General features: G+C 44.5%; 1 protein-coding gene across 3 annotated transcripts in view; it reads right to left on the reverse strand.

Moving 5' to 3' along the window:
- Positions 1 to 1,813: 1,813 nt before the first annotated feature.
- LOC130479173 (membrane-spanning 4-domains subfamily A member 12-like) overlaps positions 1,814 to 12,585 on the reverse strand; it is a 38,490-nt gene continuing 27,718 nt past the window's right edge. The window contains exons 3-6 of one of the 3 annotated variants that reach the window (XM_056851521.1): positions 11,495 to 11,551; positions 5,279 to 5,410; positions 2,479 to 2,589; positions 1,814 to 2,140 (exon numbers count right to left, since the gene is read on the reverse strand). In XM_056851521.1, the coding sequence (XP_056707499.1) occupies positions 2,018 to 2,140; positions 2,479 to 2,589; positions 5,279 to 5,410; positions 11,495 to 11,551 (423 nt within the window). In that variant the 3' untranslated portion in view covers positions 1,814 to 2,017. The remainder of the gene's footprint in view (positions 2,141 to 2,478; positions 2,590 to 5,278; positions 5,411 to 11,494; positions 11,552 to 12,585) is intronic. The other 2 variants (XM_056851523.1, XM_056851522.1) reach the window with 2 other exon arrangements.

Genomic DNA, 12,585 nt, shown 5'->3' on the forward strand with positions numbered 1-12,585 from the left:
ATTCTGTCTGTGGAGCAGCAGCTGGGCTGCAATTAAGAGGGCCATAGGATGGGGAGCTGGCTCTCTATGGCCCAAGTTGTTCAGGAGCAAGAGGACATCCTGCAGGTGACAGTAAAAGACAACAGAGAATATTCAAAATACAAAATACAGAATTATATTTGTTTAAGAGAAATGTTTTATTTTCCTTTTTTTAAAAAACAACAATGAAAAGCAAGATCCATCATACATAGATAAAATCAGCCGCAGAATCTAAAATCTAAATTTGTCCTTCGAAGGACCAAGTGAAAAATTAACAACTCTGAAAAGCGGATCTCTGCAAGGTCACCCAACATTAGGTAACCCTAGATCACAGACAGCCATCTGATAGTCAGTAGAAAAAAATCCCATGAAAACATGCTCTGAAGAAATATTAACCAAGATGCTTGGAACTCAGTGGAATGGATTCCTATCCAGCCATTCCCAGTTTCTTAACAACAATGATAAAATCTCTGAAAACACCAGCTACTACTAATACAATATGCAGAAAAAAACTCCCCAAACCAAACCCATTATCTTGGAGACCAAGGACATAGTCTACCACAAGTTCTCTTTCATACACCCCTTTGGAACGAATCGAAGCAGAGTAAGAGCATTACTTATGCAACTCTCATTCATTTCAATGGTACTTGCACAGGAGAATTTTCCAGGGAACTTTGTCTAGAGGTTACAATCCTGCACTTCATTAGGCACACAGAAATTATATTTTGTTCAGTAGGACTTCAAGCACATAAAACCAGGCCAGGAATGCAACCTACTTCCTACTTGCAGGAGAAACTTTTTTTGCTTAGAAAGTTACTTCCTACTAAACCAATAGGGATTGCCTATTAATGTAGGAGCAGAGATCAGTGCCAGTGGGACCTGTGACTCTTGTTCTTGGGCCTATATCTCTGGCTCATAGCTGACCGAGAATGGTCAAATGCTAGAAGACCATCATGGAAGCCAGTTAATATAAAAAGTTGCTTAAAGTTTTCCAGCATTCACTAAAAAATGGATCCCTAGTGAAAAGAGTGACGCATAACTGCTATGTTAGTTCACTCATAGCTGCCAGCTATACCATCACAAAGAGGCTGTGGTTTGATCCCTTTGTGGAATAAACCTGCAGAAATTTCCCTTGGCATGGGTTGCCGCCTTGGGCCTCTGTTATTCAGAGTAACAAGGTGAGATATAAAATATTTAAAATAAATAAATTGTTATTCTTTACTTGCATATCTGTACGATGATTAGAAATACATGTAGTAGGCAATGCCCAAATATCCAGCATTGCTGATAAGCTTTACAAGACCAACCAGCTTTGATGTGCTTTTCAAATTACTTCTCAGGTGCAGCTTTTCACACGGAACCCATGGTCCCATATGGAAGCACAAGAGGGACAATAGCAGAAATGGTGGTCCCGTTCACCAGTTACTCAGAATGAGTTCGATACAGAGTTCAGTAAAGAGTCTTCATCAACCATCCGCATGTGTTCAACTTCAAGAAGGAGCCTTTATCAACCAGCTCTAATACTTGGCACCAACCCATTCAAATCAAGATCACAGACAAGTTTCACTTTTGTTCTGTAGCTGGGTTAGCGTCAGAGCCAGACAGAGGCAGAAACGATCCACTAATGACTTACCCATGCTTTCTCTGGATCCCCAACTGTCCTGTGACCACCCCCAACACTGTATCTAGACAGTCCTCAAGCACATTTTTGACGTGTTAATAATCCATTTGCCAGACCCACTGGAAGTTCCACACTCAACCTATGCAAAGAGGAGTCTCTGTGTTCCCTCCTAGTCCAAGGCAGAGCATATCGAGCCACGTGTTTCTTGATCTCATACTGAGTCTGTAGTGGAGAAAGACAAGAGGTAGCCCCTTTGGCCTCACTGGCCTGGCAGCTAGGCAGTACTTGAAGGAAATCTGTCATGCAGGAAAAGGGCCAGCTTTTTTGTTTACCTCAAAAGAGGTGTAATTCCTTCTTACATGTTTCTCCTTGAGTCTTCTACACAGTCTCTACTTTTAGATCATAACTTACATCATTGGAATTTGGTGGATAATTTGCAGATGACTCTATGGAAGGGATCTCAGCATCTGTCCTAATAGTGTTTGGTTCGATCAATATGGCCTGGAAAACAAAAGGGCAAAGGCTCACATGTATTCCCATTGCCTTCCACATCCCTAACTCTGGAATGATCATATTCTGCATCCCCATCCCAACCAAAGCCATCTTCTTAATCATCTGAAATAACTGCCCCCGTCATATGCCCATTTTGTACCAAGTCCCCTCTCCATATGCCCAGTTTGTACTAACCTTGGCATCTTCTTCTTTGCAGATTATTACATACATGCTTATCATGCACTTAAACCAGAATACACCAAAAGCAAATGCTGTAATTGAATTCCCAAACTAAAAGGATGTAATTAGAAGGGAGCAATTATCATCCTGGTGAGAATCATAGTCACCTCATTGGAGTCAGAGCGGGTTGCCCGGCACCAAAAATAGGCAGTGGCAGATGCGATGCAAAATTCCAGGATAGTGAATGTCAGCAACACAATGGCAATCCTGTTGCCCGTCTACTCCACAAAGAAAGCATATAAGAATATTACAAGACATTGAACGAATTGAAATAGATTTTCTTTCCCAGGCTGCCTAGATTTATACATATTTTTCTCTGCAAAGGGAATGCACCAAAACGATCTTTCAGGATATAAACCACATGTCAGCAGAGGCTCCTTTTTTTATAATGGCAGAATTCAGCCCGGGTGGAAATCAACTTTGTGTGGGTGTTGATCTGCAAACAGCAGATGATGCTCTGATTCAGAATGTTCTTCCTAGTCTGGATTATTTTACTTGAGCAAACAACCTTTTTAGTATTTAATATGCAAGCTATTTGAGAATATGTATGTAGCTGCAAGTATGAGTAAGACAGGGAGGGAGAAGACTGTGTTGTTCCCAGCACAATCTGTCCCCAGTCTTTCAAGATTTGTAATGGAATGCTTCCATGGTGCTAATCACCTTGGGATAGGGTTGCCAACCTCCAGGTGGTGCCTGGAGATCTCCCACTATTACAGCTGATTTCTAGGTGACAGAGATCAGTTCACCTGGAGAAAATGGCTACTTTGGCAGGTGGACTCTACAGCATTATATCCCATTTAAGTCCCTCCTTTCCCAAACTCTGGTCAGGCTCCATCCCCAAAATATCCAGGTATTTCCCAACCTGGAGCTTGGAACCCTACCTTGGAACCCCTCTCAACTAGGATTTGAAACCATAATTTTAAGTTGGGTTAGTAAACCCTAGCTAAGTGAGAGGACTAGTTGCTAGCATTTACCACGGTTAACATCAGTGGTAGTTAAGGTGGGCAGGAGAAGGTCTGGAGGAAATAATGCTGGAGAAGGAGCCCAGGGGAAGAGACATGGAACAGCATGGCCTGCTCCCAATCTCAGAACCATGATGGGCTGGCTCCTCAGGCTTCCCGGACAGCTGCTGCTGCGAGTCGCCTTGTTTTCCCCCCTCCAGCAGCCCGCCCTGCAATTGCCCGCCAATCCACCTGGCTGCTCAGGAGCAGAAATAGCATGCGTGTGCGGCAGTGCACACGCAATTACGTCACTTCAAGGTTTACCCCCAGAAGCACAGCATCACCACGGCCACTTTAGCACTCAAGGAGGTTGAGTGCTAAAGCTGCTGCGCTTCTGGGGCTAAACCCAGACATGAAGTAATCGTGTGCATGTGGCCCCGTGTGCACATGCATGTGATCTCCCCAGCCCCGCCCCCTAAAACCTCCCACCGATCGAGAGGGGGAACCTGGCAACCCTACTCCCCGCTCATCAGAGCTTCGCCACCGATCAGCTGTTTTCCTGATCAGCTGTTTGGTGGCGAGGCAGGAGGATGGGGCATCAGCTCACCTGACGCAAACAGGCTTCCTGGCTTGTCAGCCTGTTTTGCTGCCGTTGCTCCCCACGTTGGGGTGGTCATCCGGGGCTGCTTCTTTCTCCAGCGCCCCTGTTGGGGCCACCCCAAACAAACTGTCATTGTGTAGATGATGCGGATCGCTCCCCCTCCCTTCCCTCACCTGCTTCCGCCTACCAACTTGCTGAGAGTCGGTGGGCAAGGGAAGCAATGGGCGGTAGATTGCCCACCCTAACCGGGCAGTTGGGGACCCTAGCTGTCAGGCACCAGGGCCCAAGCATAGTCTGGGTTTGTTACAAGTTTGAAATATGTCACAAATGCTCATCATCCTATCCTATACATACAATCTCATGAAGACAGTTTTATTTCTGAAATATAGGATTAGCAGGAGACCCAGCAGGGGACCTGCCTGAGCTTTAATATCAATGGAGACCTTCCTATGAGAACACAACTTGTTGGGGATAAGGTTGGCAGAGACCCACGCAAGGGCAGCTACTCCTTCCCCAGGAAGTGAGCTTGATGCCATCTCTGCAGGCCTTCCAGAAAAAGATGAAAACATTCTTGGTCAGGGCTAGTAGGGCTATCAGGAAATTCCCAGGAGATCACCTAGGGTGCCATGTATTGAGGGGGGCACCAAAGATGAGAGTTGAACCACTTGTTTCCCATGTGTTTTTCTTCTGAAGGCTGAACGGAAGCCACTTCCCACCTGCCATCCTTCTTTCCCTTCCTTCTCTTAGGCCTGTGTAAGTGCCAGCTGTTTCCACTGCTGCTGCGCCACCATCAGCATCCAATGGCCAAATAGAGCTTATCTATTTTATTGTTATATTGTTCATTTTGAATGTCCAGTAAGTAAAATATTCATTCTAGCCTTCCCACTTTTCTGTCTTTTGACGGGGAGAGAAAAGAAAGAAAGAACACTTTGGGACCAGCCCTGATTCTTGTTTCAGAAAGCTTTCAATCTGATAGATTCTTGATAGCACTGATTCCTCTTTTATTGCCTCCTGTTTTATCCTGTTTAGAGGTATGTTTTTAAATACAAAATAATATAGAAACATATCTCAAAACAGGATAAAATAAGACTCTTAAGTCTGATTAACATCAGGGGAACAAGGAAGCAGAGAAAAGTTGCCTAATAAAAGATAAGCAATTGGATCTGCATGCTTAACAGCCCTTCCCCCAATTCACCATCTGGATACATCCTAAGCAACTTGCAAATGCTATAAAAGTATTTGTCCTGCATTTTTTTCCCTGATAAAAAGAGAGAGAGAATGACTGTACCCACCCCCCTGAGCCTTCTACTGCTTCCAAAGGGTTATTTCTGGTGACAAGGCTGTTGTTAAGGTATAGAAACCTACCATGACCAAGGAATAGTGATGGTTATCTTCAGAGTAAAATGGCCCATTTATGCTCAGATCTACTATAAAAGTCAGTATTCCAAGTAACGCAAAGATGGCACTGATGATATTCATGGCTTGTGAGCCCTTCACCTGAAAAACACAAATACTGAATGCAGGTTACTGCTGGGAGGAGGATAGTGTGAAACAGGGTGCTAGCTGCTGTGCAGCTTGGAAGGCCTGCTTACTCTCTACTTCCCCATCTGTGGTCTTCAGGAATCTCTCTGTGCCTCAAATCAAATGTCAAGTGTTAATGATGATACTTTTGTACTTCACTGCACTATACACAGATCACAGGACTGTCAGCTACAGAAACTGGTTAGGTTCAGGCTGGCCAGGTCTACCACTATAGCTGCCTCCTGCAGCAAGCCAGCAACTCCCAACACCTCTCAGTAGGCCAGCAGAAGTAAAAACAATTAATTATAATACTTTTTAAAATTTAAAATTGCCATCATGGCAATGATGTGATGTCATTTCTGGGCTGCAAAATTTAAAATGGCCAACATGGCAATGATGTGATGTCATTTCTGGGCTGATCCCAGAACTGGCATCATGCCACTTCAGCAGAAATTTCGCTGCACCCAAGAACATCATGATGTCACTTCCAGGTTGGGCCCAGCAATAACGTCACTCTGTTGTGGCAATGGCACCTCCCTCCTATCCCTGCCTCCCAGTCTCCCACTGGTTATAAACTGTTGACTGGCAATCTGAGTTAGAAATATTGTCAAAGGCTTTCACGGTCAGAGTTCATTGGTTCTTGTAGGTTATCCAGGCTGTGTGACCGTGGTCTTGGTATTTTCTTTCCTGACGTTTTAACCTACAAGAACCAATCTGAGTTAGGTTTCTAGAGACAGAAAATAATCATTACAGGAGTTGTGTTATGATACAGACTATGCTTTGGATCTCATGCAGAATCTCCATTGATGGAAGGGATTTGTGTCAATAGAATAGGATTTCCCCCTCAGATGCCCCCCACCAAGGCTGCTCTTATGGGACAGGGGAACCTAGGAACAGCATCAGGGGAGAAATGGAGATCTGATACCAGGTGGGGGAATTGGCAAAAAAAAAAAAAAAAAAAAAAAACCCAAACCCCATTACTAGAAATATTCATTCCAGAGGATCCAACCCATCATTTCATGTTCTTTATACTCTTATTTCTTTTGGTCCATTGACATCACTGATCAAATGAATTAAATGGGTTTTGAAATATCCCCCCAAACCTGCATTATTTATGGCCAACAGCAGGATGGGTGTGCATGCCATGGGCAAAAATGCCCTATTGTGGCACTCCTAGCTCTCTGAAAAAGCTATTGCCTGTCTATCCCAATGAACCAGCTCTCCTCAGTATAAAATCTTGGCCTTCCAAACAGTGAGTTCATTCACAGCCCATTCCCGAGCTGGCGGCGTGTGGGACGGCGGGGAGGAGGTGCTGCCGCAGCGCAGCGGTTCCCGGCACGCTGAAAACATTTTAAAAGCCTTTTTGCGGCTTTTAAAATTTTAAATGGGGCTTTTTGCCCCATAGAGAATAGAAAGGCTGAGGCTGCTAAAAAGCAGACACAGCAACACCATCCTTAGCACTGGTGTCCAGGGCTGAAAGGGGACAGGAGGCTGCATAATGGCAGCTCTTCACCCCGGAACACCCCAGGAATGCCTCCTGGGGCCCCTGGAAAGCAAGGGCGGCCCTTTACGCCGGTGGATGCCGGCGGAAAGCCCTGCCAGCATTCCAGGGTGGCACTGCCCCGGCGGCACCCAGCATCTGGGCCTCCACGCTGGTGCTGAGGCCACTAACGCCGGGATAAGTAGCCCGGGCACCGGCACAGGGAGCCCGAACGCCAGCGCAGCGCCTTCCAGGCCTCCTAAGGACTTTTGCCCTTGAAGGTCAGGAATACGCTGTTGGTTTCACAGAGGTACGAAACCTCACCCCAAAAGACTTTCTTCATCATTCTTCCCATAAAACTGAAGACTGAAAAGCATGCCAAAATCTTGCCGCCCCCTCCCTTGGGTGTTTACTGTGTGATGTCAGCCCCATTACATTCAGTGGGGATGACTCCCATGTTATGTGTTCTGACCTAAAGCTGAGTATTTCTAATAACTGGCAGGGATGGGCTAGGATGCTCTTGGCAGCCTACGCCGGAAATAGGAAACATTTTTCCTTATTCCCATACAGAGTGAATTTTTAAGAAGTGGGACTGCTGCAAAGGTCACTATAAAAGGAAGTAACATAACAATTGGCATCCACATATTGCTTAAAGCGACTCTCATTCCTGAGGGGAGTGAAGCTCCATAAATGCCTGTTTAACCCAGGATAATGGGCACTTATGCCATCCTGGGTGGCACACATGCCGGTGCCTGTCCGCCCCGGAGGGTGCAGTCCTCCACCGCTACAGCCACCATGCCGGGCCTAAATCCTGGAAGCAGGAGGCTGCACCGGCATCGGGGTGGGTGGGATGGGGCATTCCCAGGGCATTCCCAGGGACGGAGCTGACATTAGTCATCTTTCTAACCCCTTTCGCCCTGGGAACACCCCCTTGAGCTGCGGCACGGTTGTGTCAACTTTATCAGTTGGCACAGCCTCACTGTTTTCAATGGGGCATTTCCCCCTTTCCCCCTTTTTTATTTTAAAAAAGCTTTTTCCCCTCTGTGGTGGCTGAGAAGCCTCTGAGGAGGCAGCATGGCTCCACCGCTTCCAGCCACCGTGGGTCTACCCCTCCCTCAGGAATGGGCTGCCCATCCTAAGGGGAATAGGGAATTTAATCTGCAGTAAAGGAAGCGGAAGTGATGCTCCAGTGTACAGATTGTACGCTTTGGCGTCTGATCAATGTGAATGGGGGCTTTTCCACATGCTCGGCTTATACCTGATTTTCTTGTGAGTTGATCCATAAGCACTGGAATCAGTGTGGGCACAGGTGTTTCCGCATGTCTGCATACTCTATGCATTTTCACAATTGTGGAGCCAGTTTACTTTCTTCTGCATGTGCCTTAAATGATGAGGATGGGTGCAGTCTTCATTGGCGGTGTAATCGATGGTGTCACAGCATCCCCCTCTTTTTTTAAAAAATAAAGACACTAAAATATTGATATATCACTGGAGCATTGTAACAATAGGCTTAGTAGGTTCTCTGAATTCCCAGTTTCCATTTTTTTTTTAAAGTAAGGCTCTAGTCCAGTGGTTCCCAACCTTTTTTTGACCAGGGACCACTAGGACTTTTTTGTTCGGTGCAGGGACCCCAAGGTTCAAAATAAAAATTCAGAGAATTTGAAAATAAACTTTAATCATAACTGTTAGTTAAACATTAAACTTACAATAATATTTGAATATATATATTTTATAATAGAGAACTTTTAATTGAAAATATTAATTTATTATGGGTTTATAACTTTGTTTCGCGGACCTTAATTTAGTTCCCGCGGACCCCTGGGGGTCCACGGACCCCTGGTTGGGAACCAGTGCTCTAGAATCTTCCCTCACAGAGCTATAAGGAAAAAGGCGAAGGACGGAGATAGAGACTTACTTTTTAAAAATGGAAGCTGAGAATCTGGAGAACCTCCTAAGCCTATTGTTACAATGCTCCAGGGACATATCAATATCTTTGTGTCTTTATTTTAAAAAAGGAAGGGGATGCTGTGGCACCAAAAAGCAAGCAAGCAAACAAACAAACAAAAAACAAAACCCTAGGTTTGTCCTAAGGGGACTGGAGCCAGGGTAAATTAAAAGAGAATTGTAATGCACCATAACATCTGTGAATATTTCCTCAATGAGGGATAATTGTTAAGAGATGGCTCTGTTCAGCTAAGAGTTTGGATAAGATTCCCCCTCCCAAAGAGGAGGAGAGGATGTTAAGAAATTACAGTTATTAGTGGGGAACAGAGAGACAGAGAAGCAGACAGCCATGAGTTAGGTTAGTGGGGACAAGATCTCTCTGTCTGGGAATATGGAGTGCCTCTTTCCTTTCTCCAGCCTTCTGCATGTGTAAACCGAGCATTACCGAAACACCAGACGACTCTATTTCTTTCTCCTCCAAAGGGAACTAGCTTAGGATGTGATGCCCCTGGAATCCACTCAGGAGAGTAGGGACGCACAGAACAATATCTTCTATCCTCTAAATGCCCTCCTCCAAATGGTCTGCACGTAACTGAACTCCATATAGTAGCCTAATGAATTCTAACTCCATATGGAAAATGTTCCAATTCACAATTAGGACTGAAGTAAACTTACCAAAGGATATAAGTGCCATTGCATAACAAATAAACCCACCACTGTGTTCACTTTAAAAAACATCTCCTGTTCCATAGATATATTCCAGAGTAGCCCTTGCACACCTTGTCTGCTCAAAAGCAAGTGTGATGCCATTGTTAATTAGACCAGGATCTAGAAGACCTGGGTTCAAATCCACACTCTGCTATGACATTTGCTGGCTGATGTTGGGCCAGTCACATTACTCTAGCAGCCTAAACTCTCAGGATTACTGTAAGGATGAAATGAGGAAGGACCATCTATGCTTCCCTGAATTCTTTGGATGAAGCATGTTATAAAATACACTCGCTAAGAAAATCTTGTTAATCCTATTGCCCAATATATTCATCATTTAGCACTACTAGTTAAGATAGTTACATCCCCCCTCCTTTCAGCAGGTGGCATCTGTCCATTCAGGGTAATGGGGTAATGATTTCCTCACATTTTGGCCTAGTGATTTATGTGCAGAGTAAACTAGAATATAGAATGAGTGTGTACAAGTAGCTGAACACAACATACAACTATTCTTGGGATGTACCACTTCAGACTTTAGGGAATAGACTGCATATTTGAATGCTTCCTTCCTGAAAAAAATCCTTTAATTGGGCAGGGTATGTGACTCTGCATTTTCCACTTGTAGTCAGATGCAGCACTGCCTAGAAAGTTATATCACATGGCTTTCTTCTTTTGAAGATTTATCCATATTGGTTGAGTCTATAAAAGCCTATTTAATAGATGCACCTACAATAAAATCATAGAATCATAGGATTGGAAGGTACCTCTAGGGTCATCTAGTCCAACCCTCTGCACAATGCAGGAAATTCACAACTACCTCCCCCCACACACACACCCAGTGACCCCTCCACTCCATGTCCAGAAGATGGCAAAAACAAAACAAAACCTCACCAGGATCCCTGGCCAATCTGGCTTGGATGAAGATTGCTTCCTGACCCCAAAGTGGTGATTGCCATTAACCTGGGCATGTGAGAAAGGGCCAGGAGAGAAAAAACATTGACCCAACCCTTCCTGCCCTCCCTTTCATGATCTGCCTAAGTTCACAGAATCAGCACTGCTGTCAGATGGCCATTTAGCCTCTGCTTAAAAACTTCCAAAGAAGGAGAGCCCACCACCTCCCAAGGAAGCCTGTTCCACTGAGGAACTGCTCTCACTGTCCAGAAGTTCTTCCTAATGTTTAGTCAAAAACTCTTTTGGTTTAATTTCAACCCATTGGTTCTGGTCCAACCTTTTGGGGAAACAGAAAACAACTTGGCACCATCCTCTATATGACAGCCCTTCAAGTACTTGAAGATGGTTATCATATCACATCTCAGTCATCTCCTCTCTGGGCTCAACACATCGAGCTCCTTCAACCTTTCCTCATAGGACTTGGTCTCCAGACCCCTCACCATCTTCGTTGCCCTCCTCTGGACACGTTATCCTCTGCTGGACACAATAGCCAGTGTGGTGTAATGGTTGGGTGTTTGGATTTGGACTGTAGAGTGCAAATCCCTAATCATTCCATGAGCTCAGTGGGTGACCTTTGGTCAATGACTATTTCTTAGCCTAACTTACATTTCATGCTTTTGTGTGATGATAAAACATATGTGTTGTCCCCTCCTGCACCTGCATGACCTCCTCCTGACCATCTTGGCGTTAAGGTGGGATACAGATGCGTTAAATAAGTCTCCCTCTACATATAGCTTGACATTCCCTTTGAAAGCTGTACAAAACCCCAGGGGAATTCCATGAAATTAGGTTACATGCTTCATGGCAACCAGTTTGGCCCCAAATTGTGCTTTGAAAGGGGCCTCCTTGCCCTCATCTTTTCAGCTGAGATGATTCTTTATGTTCAGTTGATCCCAGAGACCTTATATGTTCAGTCTGAGCGGGGCGAACAGTGAAACAACAATCACAAAAGAGAATAGAACATCAGTCTGACTCACTGCACATTCTGTGGGGCTCTTCTCAGCACCAATGGAGAGGCATCCAGAGACGATGTACTGTTTGGGAGGAAGAAAACAAGTGAGTGGTTGAAACTGTTATGGATAATATCCCTTCCCATCACAGGACCCACTTCAGAAAATTTGTGGCAGAAATGACGAAGGAGATTGGTATCATCCTTGTTGGTGATTTTTGATATTATTCCCACATCAGATTAAGAGAGACACAGAGAGCGGCCATACTTCTTTACACCTTACAACAAGATATTTTGGCATTTGACCTGAAGATCAGCCTTTCTTGGGTAAGTAACCCCTGTGCTCTTATATTTTATTTGTTTTTAACATCCCAATCTTCTCCTTCAATCTTTGGGGCTTCAGTATCAAAACTAAGGATGTTTCTGCATTTTCCCTTGATAGGAAGTAGCTATGAGGCAGAAACTGGAGGTGTTGGATGTATGATAGTTAACACCTCTGTCCTGCCCTGGAACTGTATGAAATCCTGGCACACAATTGTTCAAGTGATAAGTCTGAACCATGGTATAGATCCTGTGGCTTGGAGTCATAGAACAGCGCAGAGTGGTTGTTGATGTGGTTGTTAGGGATGAGCCAAAACTGTTTTGTGAGTCTCAAAAAAGTCTCCAATTTTCAGCATTTTTTAACACATGGAGGACATGTCTCCTCCCCGCCGTCCCCGGCTGCCAGCAGCTCAGGAATGTGCTGATAATGTAATTCAACCTGATTGGTTGTCATGACTCATGATTTTGGTCAATGCTAACACAATCCATTCTCAAAATGTGATTCTTGTATATATATTTATATATGACAGCTTGTAAATAGGAACATTTGTCACCACCACCAACTGGATTTTTAAAAGGCGTGGAACAAATGAAGCCAAGAATAATGAGGGCAGAAACATACCAATACTTGGTGAGAAGATTCCCCCCACTCAATACTTTCTTTGGCTGTGCTAATTTTGAGATGAATGTTGAAATTAGAAAATATTTGGCACAGCCCTATTTAGGAATGACAAACAAACGTACATGAAGAAGGTGGCTGTTTAGACACAGCCTAAAGGAGCTTTGATATGTGAAGGT

The sequence above is a fragment of the Euleptes europaea genome, chromosome 6 (assembly GCF_029931775.1).
Source record: "Euleptes europaea isolate rEulEur1 chromosome 6, rEulEur1.hap1, whole genome shotgun sequence".
Classification (NCBI taxonomy): domain Eukaryota; kingdom Metazoa; phylum Chordata; class Lepidosauria; order Squamata; family Sphaerodactylidae; genus Euleptes; species Euleptes europaea.